General features: G+C 42.3%; 3 protein-coding genes across 3 annotated transcripts in view; all 3 read left to right on the top strand.

Moving 5' to 3' along the window:
- The first annotated feature begins 1762 nt into the window (after positions 1 to 1762).
- LOC311273637 (ras-related protein Rab-15-like) lies at positions 1763 to 6281 on the top strand. The gene is made up of 7 exons (XM_084380773.1): positions 1763 to 1969; positions 4296 to 4356; positions 4434 to 4494; positions 4587 to 4664; positions 4841 to 4930; positions 5268 to 5333; positions 5447 to 6281. The coding sequence occupies exons 1-7, from the start codon at positions 1840 to 1842 to the stop codon at positions 5603 to 5605; spliced, it is 645 nt and encodes a 214-aa protein (XP_084236899.1). The 5' UTR covers positions 1763 to 1839; the 3' UTR covers positions 5606 to 6281.
- Positions 6282 to 6623: 342 nt separating this feature from the next.
- gpx2 (glutathione peroxidase 2) lies at positions 6624 to 8654 on the top strand. Its single transcript, XM_084381211.1, has 2 exons — positions 6624 to 7082; positions 7956 to 8654. Exons 1-2 carry the CDS (start codon positions 6861 to 6863, stop codon positions 8307 to 8309), a joined length of 576 nt encoding a protein of 191 aa, XP_084237337.1. The 5' UTR covers positions 6624 to 6860; the 3' UTR covers positions 8310 to 8654.
- A 1999-nt stretch (positions 8655 to 10653) lies between these two features.
- Positions 10654 to 23012, top strand: part of LOC311274173 (signal-induced proliferation-associated 1-like protein 1) — a 38459-nt gene continuing 26100 nt past the window's right edge. The window contains exon 1 of the mRNA XM_084381634.1: positions 10654 to 10847. The gene's annotated coding sequence lies outside the window, so the exon portion shown is untranslated. The remainder of the gene's footprint in view (positions 10848 to 23012) is intronic.

Consider the following 23012-nt stretch of genomic DNA (forward strand, 5'->3'; position numbering starts at 1 on the left):
TTTGTGACTCAACATGTTTTTAGTAACATCTTTTAATAGCCTTTATACATTAAGCTTCTTAATTGTTAAACTTGGTTCTTGTGTTTGGGGTTGGGTGGAAATCGATGCTTGATCGAATTAATCTTCAGTCCCGGTTTATATTGGTGTATTTTGGAGAGAATGGAGGAAAACAGGTTCACCTCAATAATCAGAACATCTGCAATAGAAACAAGAAATGAGCAGAAGACTTTATATATATAATGCAATATATAAAGATACCATTATTTGTTGAATAACCATCTGGTGCCTGCATTTTGTGCTTTCCTTACCATAAACAAAGACATTTCCCATATAAAATGATGCAGAAAGGCACAAATTGGTGCTCAAAATGCAGGAAATGAAGTGTTAAACATTTAAAATTTTATGAGCTTAATATGTGTGCTCCACAAAGGTTGAAAAGATTCCTACGCCCCTGCCGGTTAATAAAATAATCAGGTTTGTTTAATCAAATTAAAGAAACTGCTAATAGAATCAAATCAATCAAGAGGGATAACTTAAGGATGTTAACCTTCTCGGTTTCAGCTAATAAGTAGACAACAGGAGAGAGGTGCCTTCATTTAGCCTACCAGTGGGGGGACAGGTCACATCTTTACCAATATTTAAGGAAATCTGGGGCATTATACTGCAAGAACTCAAGATCATAAGTATTTTTGTCTAAATTAAAATCAAAGTATCCGTTTACACTTAATAGAAGACACAATCACCAGAAAGTAGCATTTCAGGGCACGATTCTTGTGTTTGTTTACCATTGGTAGAGATTCTCAGTCATCCAGGTCATATCTAAGCTCTATACGAAGGCAACTGGACTGAAGTTTCTTGAAGACGTTTCACCCCTCATCCATTACACTACAGTTTCCTCTGTATAGCATTTAGATTTATTTTTTAGGTGGCCTGTTTTTTGCAGTGTACATTACATGAAACAGTTTACATTGAGTGATTTACATTGGATTTACATTGGATTTTAAAAAGACGGATTATGATTTTTTTCATGTAAATATTTAAAGTTTTATTGATTTATGCAATAAATAAAAGACATACATAACAGGGATTAAGTATTCTCCACCAAAGTTGTGTACCAGTGGTGTGGAGGAACACGGTATGACAATGAAAAGTTAATATATTTTAAAAGTATATATTTTTTGATATAAAGAAAAAATGTTCCTAGGTGGGCGGGGTTACGTTGGAGACTTTGCTCTCATGACCTCACCTTTATGATACCTGGCCACGGCTCAACCTGTATAGTTAGTTTAAATATTGAATTTAGGTTGAGTTCAGGGTGATGTGTCCCAGCTGACACTCCCACTGCAACAGGCTGCCTCTTCAAGGATGCAGGTAGTATGATGCCTTCAGGAGCCGTCAGGTGAATTTTTTTTATTTTCCTTTTTTGCACCTCATTTATATTTTTAGTATATTTTTTTTATTATTTTTAGAATTGTTTGTTGTTTTTGCACCTGTAGACCACAGCAAACTCCTCGTATGTGAAAACTTACTTAAACGTAAGTCAGTTCATCAGCATTGTTAACGTTCCTACAGTATATTTTACACACTAAAACGAATCGTGAATTAACCTGCTTTGTTTGGAAAAAAAAAAAAAAAAAAAAAGCAAGCAAGAAAGAAAGAAAATAGTCCTAGTTGTTGAAAGTTCTGACTTTTTGCGTATTTACAGTCCCCTTGTTTAAAATGAGGAAGTTTCCGAGGGGCCGTGAAGGCAGCACACAGCCACGGTGCGGTGCAGTGAACACATCAGCCGGTGGCAGCTCCATGAAGGAGTCATGCTCAGTTCCTTCTATATTTTAGTTTATGGTCATGGCTAAACAGTACGACGTGTTGTTCAGGCTGCTCATGCTCGGGGACTCGGGGGTTGGGAAGACGTGTATGCTGCGCAGGTTCACGGAGAGTGAGTTTGATCCTTCACATATCTCCACCATCGGTGAGTAAGTCATCCAACAAGTTTTCAGTGACGTCTGTTTCCAAACTCATCCTATGGCTCTGTGTCAGCCACAGGTTGAACCAGACGCACAACAGTGAATACTTTGTTTCTTTTTCTTTCTTTCTTTCTTTTTTTTTTTTTTAACAGAATGAATGATGTTTTTAGTGCACTCTCAGAACAATTTACTGTAATTTTCCCTTTAATTCAAAGTGTCTAAGCAGGCCTACTTAGCTGGAGGGATTAGTACACACTGCCTCAGGCCAAAACAGCCCTCAAAACAACCATGTACACAATACTTGCAGAGCTAAAGTTATCACTACTGTGCAAAAATAACAACATTGTCTAATAGAGATATGGCTCTGAGAAAGATACTAGAGGAGGTCTGAGAAGGCAGCTCTGTGAAATGTGCCACAGTAACAATGGAAAGGAAGGTCAACAGGAAAGAAAACATAACTTTCTCTGCCCGTAAAGTCTATGATATTTGATCCTGGTTTTTTGGTTGTTTTTTTTTTTTACATTAGTGCTCTTTTCCTGCCTGTGTGATAGACTGATGACTTGGAGGAAAATGGTTGGGCTGTTCTATTTTCCATGGCAGGCTTTAGTTTGTTGTGACTGTAAGAAAGCTGTGGTGTAGACAAAGGTTTGTGGAGAAAGCTTGAGAGCCTGCAGAGTGAGAAGGCTTTACGTGGGATTAAACCTAGTTATATGAGAAAGTACGTTAGGCTCTCCAGATCTGCATCCTAGCAAAGTGTGTTTCATAGAGATGTGTATTGTAAACAATACATTTGAATTTGAACGGGACTCAGAGGGATGGTACTGCGTAGTGTAGTCTAGTGCAGCTGTATGAATGGAATGATCAGCCAAGTAATTGATTATTCGATTGATTAATCTGCAACTACTACGTTTATTTACATTGTTTTATGTGACATTAAACTGAAACCTCTGGGTTTTGGACTGCAAGTCAGATAAAACAAGCAATTTCAGGATGTTAACGAAGGATTATCTTACCTTTCCTTTGGATTTATGAGAGTGTGATGGGTGTCTTTCATTATTTTGTGACAATTTTTTACCAAAAGATTAATTGAACAATCAGGGAAGTAGGTCCTAGGGGGAGGTGGAAGGCTGAAAATAATGAGCAGATAGATAATTATTAAAACATTTTATACCGCATATAGTGTAGCATGCTGCAATCCATAGGCAGAGAAATACAGGTGACGTAAAGAAGTTTTTTTTAGTTTTAAAGCTGGATGGGAAACTGTAAAACGGAGAGAGTGGTTGTCATGATTTCATTTTTAGTCATTTTAGGGTGATCATTTTATTCCAGAAATATCATTGCCATAAAGCCCACACAGCTCCTATAAAATGGAAATACGGCACTCCGCCTTTGAATAATTGTCACTGGATGCCGTATGCAAAAACAAAATATGTTTACTCAGCTTTCTTATCCATTTCAATTGGTTGGTCTAAGATATGATAACTATTTACAGTGTAAGCTTATAGGACTCCAGTGTTTCTGTGTGCAGCTAAGTTTCCTTCTTTGCCTACTGTTAATGATACATAAATGATAAAATGAATACATTTAATGATGCAATTTAAATGTACCTTGATCACATAAAATCACATGATCTGCTAATCTTGCTCACTTCAGCAGGATTTAAACCCAGTCATTATTTTTTTTACAGAAACAGTGGCTAGGCTGTAGATAAAGGCTATAGCTACATTTTGACCAAATATCTAGCTGCTGCAGTTTGCCTTTGTAAACATATTATATTGAGGATAAAAAAAAACAGAATGCTGCAATATACAGTTTAAGCCTCTAGTAATATAAATAGTATGTGGCATGAATAATAGAAATAAATGTGTTGCTTAGAGTGGACTTTGAATTGCAGTGGCAGCATTAAAAATTAACAAGTTGATTAACAAACACATTACAATAAACTGTCTTTAATATAAACCAGCGGAGTGATCACAAGCGACACATTCATGTTGTTGGAAGCCGCATTTCGTAGCTCTCCCTTGTCCTGTTACCTAGTGGAAAGAAAACACAGCTCACATCAGTTACGGCGCCCTTGTGGAGACACAATGATTTAAAAGTTGACACTACAGCGTGCCTGAGAAACTATTCATTAGGCATAATGGTGTCTCTGAGCAACACTCGTTAAGTTCTCACAAACACACAAAAGCCCATGTAAAATACCACACAGCAGGGTTGTTTACCGGTTGCTTCAGCAGCTCCACTTTGCAGTTGCATCACATGCTGTTATGCTGTGTTGACCCTGATCTCTGTGATACGAAGTCTAATTTTCTTCTTTCTTTCTCTTGTTAGGCGTTGACTTCAAAATGAAAACACTAGAAATAGATGGAATCAAGGTGCGAGTACAGATATGGTAAGTTATAGTAAGTTACAGTAAGCCGACGTGCGTATTGTGCGATCTTCTGCTGACGTGTTTTGTCGTCTTTGCAGGGACACGGCTGGTCAGGAACGATATCAGACCATTACCAAACAGTACTACAGGAGGGCACAGGTGATGATCCCTCCACATGAACAATCACTGGAGTCCATTTACCTTCACGTGCTACTGCAGAATTCATTCTTTAACTGTTCTCTGTTCTTTAGGGTATCATCTTTGTATACGACATCACGTGCAAGTCGTCCTTTCAGCACCTGGCCAAGTGGGCGAGTGATGTTGATGAAGTAAGACGATAAGCAGTCTCGTTTCACTCTCCTGAACTTGTTGCCCTTCACAGTGAGCCAGTATTTGTAGTATTACCTCTCAGTGCGCTGTTTATGCTCGCCGCACACCCAGTGGCTTAGTGTGAGCGACAAGATGATGAAGTTCCTTATCTCTGTGCCATCTTGTTGTTTCGCAGTTATCCCCAGACATGGTGCAGAGGATACTGGTAGGGAACAAGTCTGACGAGGAGCTCAGGAGGCAGGTGACAAAGGACCAAGGAAGCAAGGTTTGGTTGAACCTTATTTTGTGGTTTATTTGTTATTAATTAGTTTGTATCTTCTTTTTTATATCTAACTTACTTAGAATTGTTTTCATTGTAATGTACATTCATTAGTTTCAGTGTTGGGGAAGCTACATCAAAGCGCCACACTGGAATAAGTTGAACTGCAGCAAAGCATCCCCAGGGAGAAATGTAGTTTGGTTAACAAAATCTAGTTGGAAAAAAATTTGGCTACTAGAAAATGATTGAATTGTGATATGAAAAAATAAAACTGACTATGAAAATAGCTATGAAATACCTTTTGTTGTACTTATTTCTTACCATGTCCAACTGGATCTTGCAGCTAGCAGAGACCTATGGGATGGACTTCTTTGAGACCAGTGCCTCCACCAATATTAACATCAGTGAGGTAGGACAAAGAAACTGTCCCACTGGAAATGTACACAGATATTACAGGGAACTCCCTGTCAGGCGCTTCTTTTATTATCTTTGGGTTTATTTTGCACTTCCTCCTTCCTTCAGTCCTTCACTCGGGTGGCAGAACTGGTGCTGCAGGCTCACAAGAGAGACGTGGACGTCTTGTTGGGATCTCTGGATGATTATCTCGAGAATGCCGCTCTGGAGGAAGAGAAAGGCGGTCAAGATACCGACGACAACACTCAGAGGAGCTGCGCCTGTTAGAGGCCGATCACAGTGCCTTTGCTCATACTGCAGCCAGAGACATTGATCCACCTTCCTCATAGATGCTGTGACCTGTTGGCACAGAGGGTGCAGTTAGCAGCAGCAGCCAGCAGAGGGCCATTTTCCTTGGTGAAATGCACTATACGTCTATTTAATCACTTTATTTCATCACTTTTTCTTTGTAGTTACTTTTTAGAAGTTGATACGCAGGACACACATCTACAAGTCGATTGGTAACGTGTGGATCCATATCAATGAAATCTGTTTTTTAAGTTGCAATGAGTACATTTTTTACAACAAGGTAGCTGGAGGACAGAGTTGAATTATTTACACCCCGAAACTCAAACCAAGCCGGGATGGATTCGTTTACACAATGGACTTATTTCCTCGAGGGAGACAGTGTTGTGCCATGTCCAGTGACCCTTCTGACTGCAGTACATGTTTATTTACCATCCTGAATGTATGTGTGTAGTTTGTTTTATGAATGTCACAGACGAGCCTCGTATATATTATGCATTGAAGCAGTGTTACTGCTGCTTAAAGTAATGTCTTCAGGGTCTGCCGAGGTGCCACATGTAATGTCATTTTAATATAACGTTTCAAATTCAAGGATGTTGCAAAAAATCAAGTAACGTGTGAGTTAATAAACTGAAATTGTCATAATTGAAAACAAATTCACTGGGTATCCGAGCTGTGCCGTGTCACTAATTTTGGATTGAGAGTGAAGTAAGGTCCACGGAGAGTTCACACAGTAGGTTCATTCATTTTTAAGCGCCTGTTGTGAAGGGCAGGTGATCACATGTTAAATTTTTGATGACAGAGAAAACAGATACATGTCCATAAAGTCGAATGCATGACAAAATGCATGCTTATTCCCACAACTTTTTGAAATGATGACGTCAGAATAATGACGAATGCTCCAAAGAATCCCAGTGATTAAAAGTCTGACATCTGGGCTCAAAGAAATTATAAAATGTAAACAATTATCAAAGCTTTTCCACAATAGGACAACACACATTTTGCAAATCATGCAAAAACTACTTCATGTTCTTGTGTGGCTTTACAATCACTTACATCCATCTATCTGAAACTTGTGATCAGTATCGTATGTCAGGTGTGGATCAGTTTCCTGCAGAGACATTTGACACCCATGAAAGGCAGCTTTCTGCCCTGAGTGAGTCAGGTGACCGAGCAGCGGGATACAGTCACACGTTGAGATCCCGTCTGCATCCAGTGTGGAAGCATAGGAGCAGAGATGACGTTCATCGCCAAGACCTTCTACGACCTGAAGGCCACCACGCTGGAGGGAGACTCTGTGGATTTCAATGTGTTCAGGGGACGGGTGGTCCTGATAGAGAATGTGGCCTCACTCTGAGGCACCACCACCCGGGACTACAGCGAGCTCAACCAGCTGCAGAGCAAGTACCCGCATCGGCTGGTGGTCCTTGGTTTTCCCTGTAACCAGTTTGGATATCAGGTAATTCGGTGTGACACAATATGATGCAAAATCGCATAAAATTACTTTGTATGCTGACGATACTGTATTTCTCATGTCAGACCGGTGTCAATATGAAGTTCGCCAAATTTAGTGCTCTTTTAGAGCCCAACTGATATATTAGACAGCCTCTTTCTGGCCTATCCAGTGGTGACTCAGGATATTTAAGGGGCAGGGGCAAAAAAACGAAAAAAGGGCACCAGCTGTATGCAGTGGGGCAGCCTAGAGGGCACTTTATCATATTTTATCTACCATAGGGGCATCCAAGAGGGCACTTTCACTTTTTGAAGACAGGAAAATATCTATGTATATGTTATCTGATATTTTCTGATACGAAAATGATTGTTACAGAATGCAATGTAGAAAAAGATTTTTGGGGGAATTATCAAATTCCAAGCCAAGTTTGAAGTTTCAGTGCACTGATGTCATTTTGGACGATAAAGTTTATTGTTAAACTGTAAAATATCCTGCCTTCATTAATTACGTATCGTTGTCCCAAGTGCCTGATAACCACATTTGAGGAGTGGACTATCGCAAAAAAAAAAATTGTGTTAATGTATTCTCTTTGTGTATGCATGTAGAATATCTGCTGATATATCAATATCAGGATTCTGTTGGTTGGTCTCTACTTGTATTCACCCATAGAATCATTCATCATTGCATAGTGTGCAAACTGCATCTGGTACTTCACCTTTGAAAGGACAAGTATCTGCCTAACATTCTTCTAGAGAGTGATTTTGTGACGATAACTGACTACTGCAGCGTAATCAGTGTGATTCCTGCCATCACCAAGAGGAAGTATGAAAGAGTATAAAACAGCTGGTCAATATGAAAACGGGTGCTTGTGTTCTGCAGGAGAACTGCTCCAATGGTGAGATCCTGAATTCCCTGCAGCATGTGCGTCCAGGCGGAGGTTTTCAGCCTAACTTCACCATCTTCCAGAAGTGTGACGTCAACGGGACAAACACACATCCAGTCTTTGCCTACCTTAAAGACAAGCTCCCCTACCCCGACGACGACCCCAACTCCCTCATTCAGGACCCCAAGTTTCTGATTTGGAGTCCCATCAACAGGACGGACGTCTCTTGGAACTTTGAGAAATTCCTCATCGGGCCAGAGGGAGAGCCCTTTAAAAGATACAGCAAAAAGTTCCCCACCATCGACATCGAACCCGACATCCAAAGACTGCTGAGATTAACTAAGACCTAAGAATAGACCTCTACCTCTTAACGACTTCTCATCCATCACAGTCAAAGCTGATATGCTGTCCTCCACACTTTTAAGCCTTAATAAATGAGGGTGATATTCTAAAAACGATGAGGGAATATTATCTGAGGCCTTGTAAGTGCTTAAGAGCAGTGGATGAGTAGATTAAAAAAATATGAACGGAACAAATGTGGGTATTCTTCAAAAAATGATGACTTGAGAAAGCAGTCCTTTGCATGTCAGTTTGTTTCACGTCATACGCTAGCCTGGCCAGCAGATGGCGCTGCTGAATTGATCATACAAACAGATAACTTCTGTCATGCTTTTCCGAATTAACATTCACATCACACACACTCACAAAATGTTTGCACTGGAATAAAACCCTAACAACCAATATGCTCTCTCGCTGATGCATCTTTTATTAATTGGAACACGTATACGCTGAGGCACCTGTTATAAAGATGTGTGCCTCTGATGCAAGGTTGACACAAATAGATGTTGTCATGTCTGAAACAGCTCTGTGTGGGCATCCTAATGAGGCTTGAAATACAGTAGGAAGGGGAATCATAATGCGTGTTGTCACGGCACACTAAAATAACTCACAGGACAATCCTTTGCACTGTGCATCCTCTAGCCTGCTGATTCATTCTATATTTTGTGCATTCATTACGTTTCCAAGTAAGATGTGCTGATCCCGGCTGCAGGGATGCTTTACAACCACAGTGACACCTGAAGACGAGCCCTAAATCATGCATTTAGGAAAGCATCAGCCTTGCCACTGTGTAATGAGCTCTTAGCCAGCTTTAATTTTGTATGCACAGTATGCGTTGTTTGCAAGGTCTGCAGATTAGCAGTGGATTTTCTGCACATCCGCTCACATCCACATCAGCTGATGATGTCAGAGCCACAGGCCCCACAGGCCAGGCAGTGCCCTAATGTCTTTGGCAGGTTGCTGCAGAGACAGCAGTGAAACACACAGTCACCTAACACTGTTTTATTTCTGTTTGTGGATAGCCTGACTCACTGTCTTTGCATATCGCATTTGAATATTTGTGTTGTCACGATACACAGGGAGATTTGATTTGAAGTCCGCTGGTTCGTGGTTGACATTCAGGTAAGTAATGTTGCCTATTAGAGGCAGCAAATATTGGAGGAGGAATGCCAGGGGCCTCTCCTCTGCAATGCTCCCCTGCACACACAGCTTGCAGAAAAATACCACCAAAGATAGTTTATGCTTGAGTGATGAATCACTCAATTATATTCTCGAAAATAATGTAATCAATTAAAATAACAGAATAAAACATAGAGTTGTAATTCACATCTGAATTTGTATAAAATTACGCACACATTCTGACTTAAGCTCTGGACAATACTTTATAACCCTGGCTCTAACAGAAACAATAGAGATCAGATTCAATAAATCAAACTATTATTGAAAGTTCTATAAATTAATGAATCGATAATCAAATCATAAAAGAACTATTTTCATGGTGGAGTGTGGAGGATTCACAACCTGCGGAAAGACACTGCTCCATAGTGTGGTGGTACAAGAGCGGTTACCTCTGTACTGCTTGCCAGACAGCAGCAGGATATAGTCATAAATATGCAAACAAACTCTACATTTTTCTACAAAAGGCATGTATGACATTGCAACGGTGCTTTTTAAGACAGCTTGAGAAGTTGCTTTGAATGGACTCTCAATTTTTACCAACTTTAAAGGTGCGATATGTAAGTATTTGAGTTTTATAAATTCATGGTTAAGCAAAACAAAGCGGAAACACAAAATAAACCTTGCTCAAATTTGAGCGAACCTAAATATACAATAGTAAAGCATAAACAGGTAGCAGACTCAGGCTGTCTGAGGGGGCAGGCAGAGAAAGAAGTGCACTCTGGAGGGCACGTTAGGCTGCTTTCTTGCACACTGTGCCACCATGGAGGGCGTTTTATCCTGTTTTATCTACCACGGGCAACTTTTACATACTTTACTTTATTTGCACACAAGATTAGGTCAAATGAGATGATAGACAGAGAAAAATACAAGTGTCAAAAACTAAATCAATAGACAGTGATCCAAAAACAAAAGAAATAGGCTACATTTAAAAAAAAATCACTAAGAAAACGAGAAAGACATGAAGCAGGAGCGACAGTAAAGATGCTGCAAGAGCAGAAAAATGGAGGGTTTGGCTGCCTCTCATTAGTTCTCATCGTCTACAACCTTTTTTTTTTTTTTCACACGGAGTGAGACCTCCTCATTTCCCCCTTCACTTTGTCTACCAACTACAGGTGAGCACTGTTGCCACGGAAACGTTTGCTTCTCCCCCCCTCCATGATACCTTCTCGCGAGACTCCGGGGCACGAGGAGAGAGAGAGAGAGAGAGAGAGAGAGGGGAGGCTGCATGAATGATCTCATCCCTCCAGCAGCTGCATAGCGCAGCGAGGCGAACGCGTAACTTTCTATCAAACTTCGGAGTTGCCTTTTCGGAGGAAGGCGTTTGTTTCTCGGCGCAAACCGGAGCGACGCCACGCTTCTCCCGCAAAAAGGTAAGGACGAGCGCTGCGCAGTTTGTGCGCTGGGACTTGTAGGACCTTGTTGCGAGTTGAAACAAAAGGAGGAAAAAGACCCGCTCGGTGTTGTGTGACATCCACAAAGCTTGAGGCGGAGAGGAGGAAAGGTGAGTCCGGAGCGTGCTGCGAGCCATGTGGTGGGTGCTGCTCGTGGTACAGGGTGCCAACACTAACACAACATCTGTAGGCTGTGTGTGGACAAAGCACATCATTGTGCTGTGTGAAGGTGCAGCGAGGAGCCAGTGCGCAGTCAGTGCCACTGTCTTTCTTTCTTTCTTTCTTTTAACTAACAGGGTTTGGTGGTAGACGAAGAAACCGACGGGCGAAAAACATATGTATCCGCTGCGTCGTTGCATGTGTCAAGGGCATTGTTCCCACCACTGCTGCTGCTTTTTTTTGGTAGGGGGGGCGATTCACAGGTGGCAGCGTGCACAACACATATAGGATGTGTGTGGATGTGTCCTTGTGCAACTGCCACCAGCCGAAAAATCAGTGTTTTCCCCGTGTTGCTGCCACATGAGCAGGGGTTTCAGGCAGGTGATTTCCTTGTGCCACATCTGGCTGGCCCCGGGAGCTCTGATTTGTTTACAGCTTTTGCCCAGCTTCATCATCTCCTAGGACAGATTGTGCCAAGCTGATTGGATTCAACCCGATCAATGTGTCGTGTTAAATTCTCTACATGAGGGTGACCCACTGGTCGTTTCGATCAATGGATACCCAATCAGAGACTCATTGTGCTGATTTATTCATGTTTACTGTGTGGGCATACAGAGGCTGTTTTATGTCATTACAGTGGCGGACACATGATTAGGAAAGAGCTGGCAGAGCACCCAGGAAGGCAAACACAGGGCTGTTTGAATAGTGGCAACCAGGAAACAGTGCCAACCTTTCAAAGTCCAAAATGAGCGTATTTACAAAATATCACATGTAACAAAACCAGTTTCAAGTATGCAGGGGGGGGAAAACCAGTGGGCTTCCCTTTAACTGATGTCTCATAGTGCCTGCTCAAGAATCAGTGCTTGTTGGGAGTTGGATAACTTGGCATGAGTCAGGTGAAAAAAAAGGAAGCTTTGGAGTTTAGCTTTGGGCAAGGATCAAGGATTTTTAGCATTCTTGATAGGCTTAGCTGACCCGCGGTGGGCATGACTGATCACACAGCCGCACTGGTGAGTCTGATCTCAGCTTTGTCCAGTTTGCTTGTTCCAGATCGTAGCTATTATTCACACTGGACTGGCTTCTTGCTTTCTCTGATGGGATTTCTTATAGAGAATTAATCTAATGCAAACGCAGCAGCTTTATATTTCACTGCTGGAGGGGGGGAAGCACGCAGGCTCTGATTTAAGCAGAAATTCCAGAGAGGGCCAATAAGTCTGTTTCTTTTATGCTGCCAAAGGACCATTCAAGGTTAAGATAAGACATTACTGGGTGTGCCTTTTAAAACATGTCATTTAGAGAGACTAGTTTGCGGCCACAGCGGCGTGAACCACACATGAGAAACAACTCGTTGACGAGACAAGTCCAAAGATGCAGGGCTCCAGGGTGTGACTATTTAGGTTGCACATGCACCCAGAAATCTGTCAAGTGGGACACTAAACATTTTTTACTGGTGGCAGCGGTGCGCCTGAAATGTTGCAGTTGAGGTTATGGCAAAGTTCTTGTTGCACGCAATTTAAATGAAGAAAAACATTTACATTGCAACTCTTTTTCCTGTGTACAATCATTTGTTAAGGAAGTAAACAAAGTGTATCATCAGGTGCACCTAAATTAAAAAAAGTTAGGCGCACCAGTGCAGCCAGTGTAAAAAGTTAATCTAGAGCCCTGTTTATGCTGCAGAAATACAGTTCAAGGTTAAGATAAGTGGGCGTACCTTTAAACATGCTGGGTACATGCAAATTATGTGCTGGTGCACCTAAATATAAAAGTTATGGGCACCAGTGCAGCTACTGTGAAAACTCTAAACATGGTTGTTGCTTTGTTAAAGGCTTCTCACGCTTCTCGTCAGGATAAATACTCCACCCCTTGTTTTAACTATTGAAGGCCGTTGTTTCTATTTTCACTTTTATGCATCACGCTTCTCACATTACAGCAACAATTGTTATTGTGCTTCATTTGTCGTAGAGTCTGTCAGAGGTGCCCACACGTTCACGGAGGGATGCTTCCTGTTGCTAAGTCGAGCTCATGTTTCTATTGTCTCTTGTGCATCGGCTCGGAGGGAATAGTTCGAGCGAAGATGAAGAGCGACAACAAGAGGAGCATTGTGTGGCTTTCTAATTTGTTAGGAATGTGTGTGTGCTGCAATTCTGCTAAGTGGCCATCATGAAACACTCAAATTAACTGTTTACATTCTGTAATTAATGAGATTCATTATTGTCGTGATTAATCCTCAAGTTCAAAGTGGGTCCTTCTGTACGAGTTTGTGATCTCCTTTCACAGCGCCTTGGTTACCGTGGCAAAGTTTAAAGGTTACATCATTCCTCAAACTTCCTGATCTCACCTTTTGGAACATGTGTAGCACCACCTGACTGCTGGCTGCTGTTCAGCCGGTGCCACCTGCCACCTCCACCTGCCTGCCGCTGTCTTACAGACTAGACGACAAACTAAAAACAGACCTTGCGATGTGACCCTGGGTGATCTCACGCATCAACACAGCCGATGTCAGCTACAAGGCCGATTTCTTCACGCTCGTTCTTTCCACGACAGACGCTGAAATGACTCATGTATTTATGAGCTTTGACACAACCTTCAGTAATAGCTTGATGTGCATTACCTTTTTTAGAAAAAAAAAAGGGAAGCTCCGTCAGTTTTAACATGAGGGATGTGTCTGACCAGCGTTAGTCAGCCCATAGTCAGAAGTCAAATGACTTGATGATAACATGGCCTCCAGCGCTTTTTTCCGTGTGGGTGTCTCTTTCATTATGACTGAGGGGGTCGATGAGTTTGACTGTAATGAGGTGCGACGACGGGTCTGCGTTTCCTGCTTGCTAAACTGTTGGAATGCTCCGTCTTTGTCTGGGTCGGACGGTCCACTGTATTCCAGCCAATGGAGGAAAGCAGAGGGCTCGGAAGCTACAATGGTGATGATGTAATCCCTTTTCAGCACACTGTCACAGAGTAAATGCGTGCAGACAAAGGAAAATTCCCCCTCCTTTTCACCCCACCTGCCACAAAGTTTGGGGAATTCTGACCTCGCAAAAAATGCAAGGCAATTCCGGCTCTGTAATTATCCATGCGGGAGCTTCTGTCTGTCACATACACTGAGGGAGTTTAGTAGAAGGACAAGTACCCACAGAGCAAAACTGGTCTGGGCCAGTGGCGGCTCACAGAGCCCTCTTACACTCAGACACAGACATAGCCAAATCTCCGCCAACTGTATGACCATAGCTGACCTTCTTCTGGCATGATGTTGGACTCTTTATTGTTTATGTAGAGAAAAATTAGAGATGCAACATACATGTCCGACCAATATAGGGAAATTTAGATATATAGGGAAATTTAGATTTATATGAATCGGCTGATAATAAGAGCCAAAAATATGAAGCCAAATTGCTTTCATTGACTTCAGGCACAGCATTTACAACCTGTGATACAGTAGGTTGCTCTTAGCCCCTTGAAAGTTTAATAATATGTTTATTGCTTTTTTTTCCCCCCGTATAAACACAGAACACAGAACAGCTCAGGCATGACATGACAAGATTAAAAGATGAGAGTAAAAGACATGGTAACATAAAAATAACAAAAGCATGAAAATAGTGGGCATTATGTCCATCTCCAGCCTCCCTGCACCCCAGCATGTAAACAAAAATCAAAGTTACAGGAGGGATGTAGCCCCTTGAAGGTTGGTTTGCGATCCACCAATAAACACAGAGATGTGATGTTTTTATCTTTTCGGAGGAAGACGTCACAATTTCAATTTGCAGTACATGATGTTCCATGAGGTGTCAGAGAGGAGGGAAAAGGTTCGAACACACCAACCGCATGTTATTAGAGCTGTGGAATATTAAACAACCCATCTCTTCTCACTGCATTTAAGCCTCAGGTTATAGGAACGTCTTTTTGAAATACAAAAACTTGAAATAATTGTTCATCTTAAGCCATCAGCTTTGAGAAGCAGGTGATTATTAGTTACGAGATCGTCTGAAAAGAAATCCCTCGGGCATCTTTTAAGAAAAATGATTTAGGGAATGGGAATTTAGAGGAGCTGGTTACTTTAAAGGATAATTCCAGTCTGTATAACTGTTGTCTTGTGGGATATCTATACTCACAAACCATCATTGTGCAGATCAGGACCACATGCAGACTGTAATTCAAAGCTGTATTTTGGGCCGAGTGGGACCGATTTTGCTGCATGGGTGTGGACTAGGGACAATTATCAGGCTCGACATTTTACATTTCACTGATTATCACTGTGTTTTTTCAGTCTGATTGCTCATAAAATGAATTAAATTAAAAATGTGCCACTACAAATCATAGCCTATCAACACTGAATAATCTGAAACAGCAAAGCAACTCATAATTGAAGTCAGTGTTGTGGAGTGGAAGTAGCAAAAAATGGAAATATTCAAGTTGAGTACCTCAAAACTTGAGTAAATTGTACTTAGTTACATTGCATACCGTTTCCATATATCTGTCTCCTTGATTACAAAAAATATGTATCTGTATTCCTAGTGTGGATCCAGATCTGGACTTCACCTGACCAACAGTTAGGTCTCTGTTACTCATAAGCTCATGATGAAGCAAAATCTCTGTGACTGGTTTCTGTCATCCTGCTTTCAACTTCCAACCCTAAACCAAAACCCACAGTCATGCAGGGATCAGACACTGCGTAATTCCCCTTTTCTGCTCCCACTGAACCTTATACGTGCTGAAAATAGTGCAGACACGACACGGCGCAGAGATGGGAAGATGGAGGAGGGGAAAAAAATTAAAACCTTTTAGACAAACAACCACTTAGATCAGAGAACTTCAAGTGCGAGAAGGAGAAAAAAAAATCTTTCCATAATGAAATCTGGGATTCTGATGATGATGTGTTGCTCCGGGCCATCTTCCCTGCCACACGGCGATGACGTGCTTGGTATTGTCTGGACATGTCTGCCAGTTGCTACACTGTTCCCTCTGTTTGGCCTGTACACTCTCACTGGAGCGGATTACAGAACTCTTGCTCTGAGAAGAATCAAAACATCCAGCAGAGTTACAGGCCCGTGCCCCATGCAGAGTCTGTGTGGGCAGCGGTGGAAAATAATTCCACATACAAAAAAAAAAAAAAACCACAGAGGTTTTCTTTTTTTGTGTGTGCTTTTGTCCCTCCTGTGGACAGAAATCTGAGAAGCAGGCAGGAATGTGCGAGGGCTTGGTCGTGGCTGAGCTCAAAACAGATCTCAATGCGTAGACAGGTCTGTTCAGCCTGTCCTCATTCCTGTTCATGCTTACAACTGTTTTCGTTTCTGTCAGGAGCCGCTTTTGCCATGTGATGTGTAGTAAAACAGGAATGCTGGCACACGAACGCACCGTGTGAGGTTTTCCCCCTGAACACTCTTGTTTTAAAGTTTCCCAACATAAAGAAAGCATTCTTGCTGTATGTTGTGCTTTATTTCCTGCACTGAAACTCAAAGAAATCCCTCCTCATGCTGCTCCAAAAGTCCACATCCTCTCCTTTGGAACCAGGGAATCCATTTCCACCCTGTGAGTTCCTGCTTTGCACTCAGTATAGCTCAGAGGGAAGAATGAGACCACTGTGAAGCAAAGGCTTCCTTTGTGAGATTCGGATGACTTTTTAAAACAAACAGAAGTTTCGAGTGGAATGAGTGAAGAGTGGAGGAAAATTTCCCACTGTCACTTTTCATGCACTTTCTCGGCATTATTACCTCTGCCTTTAACAAAACAGAAATAACAGAGCGATGTTAGAATGCTTAGGCTGTACAGTGCATTAACAGTACACTCTCTGATGAATTAGGCCACAGTCTTTTTTCCATGTTGCTCCAGGTGCAAAGGGCAGATAGGGCCGGTTAATAACAAACATGGCTGCTTTCCCAGCCTTTCCTCCCTCGCTGCCTGTTTCCTGTGTGTTTCATTGATGTATTCCTGGATACCCTGCCTACAGCCTTACAGTGTTAGAGACACATTTGAAACTGAAAGCTGTCGTGTAAATGTGAAGCCGGCCGTGTGCTTGAATAGTGCATATATGCAGAGGCTCTTGAAGTTAAATATTTAAGAGCAATTTTCGATATACTGGCAAGTATTGATTTTTACAGTAAAACATGCAGGCGCTTTAAACAGACCCCCCTGCCAATTTGACTTACCTGTTGTTGATCAATGAAATGAATCTACATTTATAGGACTTATAACTTTGAACAAACAGTTGTGCTTCCCACTCTGAGTGTGATGTCAGAGGAAAATGGCCATTGAGTGCATATGGTCTATTGTGGTCCACCAGAAGCAGGGGGACTTGGCACTTGTACTAACTGCTTCTTTAGTGTAAAACAGTATGTTTATAATGTTACAAAACTGTTTATCCCTCTCCTGAAACGGCTTCGCTAAGCGGTGATCATTACTGTGAGTGCAAGGGAGAAGGTTAGGTGTTGCTGTTGCCGTGTTTTTGTTTACATATTATTCATACTGGCCTTGAATGCTGATTAGGAGGAAGTCACCAGTTTGCTGCTACAAAGAGAAAACCTGCACCTGTGCCCTTTTGCCTTGTATTTGAAGAGACTCTAGAAACCTTTATCAGGTGTTAAAATGCACAACACTAGTTATGCATGCACTGCAAGATGCAGTCGAGGAGCTCACAGTGAGCTCCGGTCCAAACGTGCATGTTTTCCTCCTCTGTGACTTGTGGGGATGCAATGTCCTGATTATTGCCAGCCGGAGGGATAAAAGGGGGGGCGTGTTAATTGCATTCTGCTTCACTCTGTATCTATGAACCAAGACTAAAGCAGAAACAGAATTACTGGGACCACTGCGTGATTAATAAGGCAGATGGTAATTTGCTTGCCTTTTGCTCTCATGTATTTAAAATGGGTGTTCTTTTTTTTTCTGAATTAAAAACATCCTGTGCTGCTGACTAAAATGAGATGTGGCTTGTGTGGAACTGGCTCGGGCATGTGATAAAGCACAGTTGCAGACCTGGCTGGAGTGTCCCAGTACGTGCAGTGCAGTGCAGTGCAGCAGCAGCAGCAGCACTCTGTGCAGGTTTGCACAGTGATTTTCTGGCACAGAATGTGATTTAGCAGGGAACCACTGTTATGCAACACTAGCTGACTTATCGCAGTCCAAATGACTCTGTATGAATTGATTAACTCTGCAGCCTGACTGTTTATAATTGGACTGGAAGTGTACTAGGCTATGCTCATGGACACGTGCCAAAATCAATGACTGGAGATGGTTCACGTGTGTAACTTTCGCTACGCCGTTGTTGTGGATTTAGTGTCCTCATCGAGCTTCTCCACATGCAGAGCTGTACTTGGAAACTACTCGCCATTTCTGTCAAATAATGCTGATTACTGAGGCACACCTGAGCTTTCCACTGAGTCCTCAGTTGGGGAATTAGGCTGCCCTCCAAGCTGTAGGGGACAACACAGTCAGCCAGGCTCCTCCTGAGACATGGCAGAGAATCCCCCTGAGGGTTTCTGTGAGGATAATAAGCCCTTCTTCCCTGCGCTGGTCCTCATGTCAACTCCTACTGAAGCTTTCCCCCTGTCCCCTGCACTGCAGCCCCCGGCGTTACCTTGTTAAATTGCTTACCTGGCAAGATCCTATTCTTATTTTTCTGCTTCCATTCTGCAGACCAAAAAGGGTTAATTACAGAATTGTACAGTACATCTTGTGCACTCAGCACACAATTAATATCTAGTGGCAATGCAGCAGCTATTTGGCCACAGTGAGGGCATATTAATCAAGCTTTCACCTTGAGTCTGGCCTTCCAGGATGGCTGTGCTGAGGATCCTATTGTCTTCTTACCGTCACTGATAGTAGTCTGTTGGAAATCTTTTGCAGTTGCACGATCCCATTATGGATGCGCCTATTCATCTGTGCAATCAAATTAGTTGATGTGCTTTACCCTGATTGCTGCAGAGGTGTATTCGTTAGCTGATAGATCAGTTTGACTGATGGAAATGAACTCCGAAGGATGTGTGGAGCATCTTAGAATGATAGATAGATTTGATGTTACTCTCTGGAGGCCTTTTAAATAGCCTGTGGTCAATGCTGCTGCTGCAGTGAAGCTCGTGTTGCTGGTGTTTGCTCAGCAGGGTCCCTGACCCTTCCCAAACTGTCTGATCAAACAACACTTCTCCCATAACGTCACCTTGCCACAACCTGTCCAGACAGAACAAACCAACATGTCATTTCAGTTTTCCATTCTTAAAATGCAATTTCAGCAACACTGAGTTCTTTTTGTGGGTTTCAAGTTCCCCGAGAGCTATCTGTTTCTCTGTTGCTGACAGTGTTTTCATTGTTTTTTTCCTGTCTGGCTGTTATCTGATCTGAGCACTCGGTTTATGTGTCTGTGTTTAAGCAACAGATACAGTTGTTGTTGCATGGGTACGAGGCTATGATTTTCTCTCCATACTCTATTATCTCCAAGTTTGTGCTATACTTTGGCAAGGGTGGTCTCATCGTAATTCTTCCTTCGTCGTCCTCTGCGATGGGGCCTCGTTTGCTACCTGTGTAATCAGGCAGAGGATGTGAGAGGACAGGCCCGTGGACGACTTCCAAACATCACAGGCATCTGTCATATTGACACCTCCGCTGTGAGAATCTGTCAGACTGCTGTCGACTGACCTTGCTGCACATACGCAGTTGTACACTAACTGCTTTCACCCTGGCCCTGTCCTCATGCCAAATCCACTCTTGAACATACTTGTGCATGTTAAATGGGATGGGGTTTATGTTTTGCAGTTGAATACACAGTCATAAAGATTGAGAAACTAGACTTACAAGTAAGTATAACATGATCCAAGCTCCCAAACATAACCGACTCAAGACAATCGTGGAAGAATAAAAAAACAAGAATTACTCAAAAGGCCTTTTTGCTCGTCTCACCTGACATGACCACATTCAAACAAGCAACCAGGGGAGCTACTGGGAGCTCGGATTAGCTGAAAGACACAGTTTCCTCTGAAATCCTCATTTGAAAAATTAAGGGGAGTTATTTTTTATTGTTTCTCAGCAGAAAGTAATATAAAACAACCTTGCAATAGTGACTCATTTTTCGGTCATTTTCCTGTCCCAGGCTAAATAGTCTGTGTATGAATTGAAACCTGTTGATAGTATGTTTTTGCACATGCGGGTATAGTCATGTATGCCCATGCTCTCATGGGCCTGGGCAATGGCTTCAGCCCCACCCCCAATAATAGGAGCAGTAATGTCATTTGCACACTGACTAACACGACTAAAATTCTAACATTGATTAGTTTGTTTCACAATAGGAACCACATGATCCACATTCTCATAAAGATCTGTGCCTGCTTGTTGTCTCTAAGCCTGATGATTTTCAGGAATTTTATCGACTGCCTCCATTTTACTTCCACTGTCAGTAGCCACAGCGGTTAAATGGCTGTATTGGCTCGGGCCCAGCGAGTACTGGCACCGGAGCAAGTGACCAATACTCACTGATGACCACACACATCCACACAGCATGGTGCCCCAGCATGCAATGTGTTTGACCACTGGATTCCCCCAGCCTCCAGCAACCAGCGCTGAACATTACACACTGACACATCTCATCTCTCCGGCACCGGTCTGCACACAATCAAAACACCATGATCTAATTGACATTTTGATTGACGGCTGATGGCCCACTCCGTTTATCTTTGCTCGAACTTTCCTACGACTCTGCTGCTGCTGGGGGCGCTGTGACATTGATCCAGCGGAGCAGTCAGAATGAATCTGCACATGCTAGATAGATAAAACGTGCGAGCAGCACTGCAGGCTCCGATTTGTTTTGCTCTCGAGTGCCTATGATACCACAATGAAGTAATAGCAGGCTCGAGAGTGTTTGGCGGGCCCCCTGGCTGAGCCCCATCCCCCTGCTTCTGGCACGTGGAGAGGCTGAATTATAGACAGCAAACGCACAAACTATTCACTCAGCCCTCCTACTTGCATCAACACTGTTAATTATCCTGCTGCCATACTGCTCTCGCATCCCTTCTATTTTAATCCTCAACTGATGGAAACTGCTGCATCCCAACGCACACACACACACTTGAGCACACACAGAGACGGGTGCCAGCCCCATGCTGAGCTCGGAGTATTTGCTTTGTAACACATAGGTTTGCTGCTGTTCAGGTATTACGAAAGGCTTATTTACCTTTTGTCTGGCGATTATAGGAAACCGAGTGCCCCTATAAACACCTCACGCTGCCCTGTTTAACTAGGCCCACTGCTGGGAAATGCTCCCAATGCACCGGGGTTAATCTAAGTTGCCTGGTTGCTCAGTTCAGAAAAGCAAAATTGTGTCAAACACAAATAATGGCTGCTTTTTTTTACTACACTATAACAAGTGGAAATATTCCAGTAAAAAAGCAATAAACCCACAGTTATTAAATTTAAACGCATGACTGCCAATTCAGGAGTCACTTTACAGCCCTTTTCGGAGCCGTCAGTCGAAAACAGTAGGTGAAAGACACTTTCCAAGACTTAGGGGTTAGTTTTGAAAGCCAAAGCTTTTCTCTCTCTCAGATGTCACGGCGAAACATTCCCACATAAATCACAAATCTGTGTCACCTGGAGGAAATGGTGCAGGAGCGTGCTGGGAAAAGCTGCGCTGTTTGGCGGTGTGCCCGTGTGGAAATTGTTGTCAGTGTGGGGCAGGATTTAGGTGGAATTGTCATATTAAATTTCTCAAGATGTTTTTTGAAGCTCCTGTGTTTGTTATGCCAGCTGATATGAAAGTCTGTTTGCCTTTTTAGGGAACCTTAGCAGACTGTTTTTCTGGTTGTGTCTATCAAGGACACTGATTTTTCAGCGGTGAGCAAAAAATTAGGAAGACAAATTCAGACAATAGATTACTATTATTTGCTTTATTTAAACTCAAAGCTCATTTCCACAGTTTGGATTATGCAGAGTAGCAATAGCACAAATGTCAATGATTATAATGCGAGAGTGCTCATCAAGCACCTGGATGTGAGAGTCTTGTTGAAGTGGCAGTTGGCTGGTTGGACTTTGGGCTTTATCATCAGCTTTTGGCACAATGCGAACAACTATCTTTATGATGCTTCACCATTGTAGTGCCACTTACCGCACAATACCCATATTCATTGCTGACCAGTGAACCTGCTAATAAGTAGTGTGTTTAACCCATTTATGCTGCTGCAACAGGAAAATTCCAGATCACGAGACAAGTCTTTTAAATTTCAACACATGCACCTCTACCACTGCTGCTAATACACACTACTACTAAACTAAGTTACTGATAAACTCTAGAAACTGTTGTCACCTTTCAGTTTATTAAATGTTGGTATGTTAAAGTTTACAATCAGAGATAAGATATGACAGATTTTCCTCATCTTTATTCACCTTATAAAAGGGTAAGAAGAACAAAGGTTTAGATCACGGCCCGCCAGATGTTTCTAGTGAAGTAATCTGAGCACATTGTACAGGAGGTTGGTCAGTTCAGGGGACTTGGGATTGTTGCTCGGAGAAGCAAATGGAAAAACATTTTCTTTTTTAAACTTTGAGAGATTGTTCATGCTAGAACAAGCCAATAAAAACAAGAACGAAAATGATTTAGATCAGACTTAGAAAATGGATCACTGGAGGGGTTTTTCTGCCTCTTAGGGCTTCCATATCGTACCATTTTTGCATCTTAACTCAACAGGTGTTTTTGGCCTGTGGTCCACCATTAAGGTACAGGGAAACATTTCGGGCATCCCTAGTTAAGAAAGTAAGAAATCACAGGCAGTATCGACTGTTAGGTGTGTTAAGGTAACAAGAACATGACCACCCACTGGCTTCCCACTTGTGAAAACTGCTTGCTGGGTTCAGTTTTGGCGCCCAACCAAGCTGGAGACACCACTGCAGAGAGTAAAACCAACTTTATGCAATGGTGGTGATTGAAAGTTTTTATTAACATTTAACTTGAGCTTGACCACCTTTTGTTATTGTCAGTCCTGATTGGACTCTACACAGAGGGTATAACTTTCATCT

The sequence above is a fragment of the Pagrus pagrus genome (genome assembly GCF_965226575.1).
Source record: "Pagrus pagrus genome assembly, chromosome: 18".
Classification (NCBI taxonomy): Eukaryota; Metazoa; Chordata; class Actinopteri; order Spariformes; family Sparidae; genus Pagrus; species Pagrus pagrus.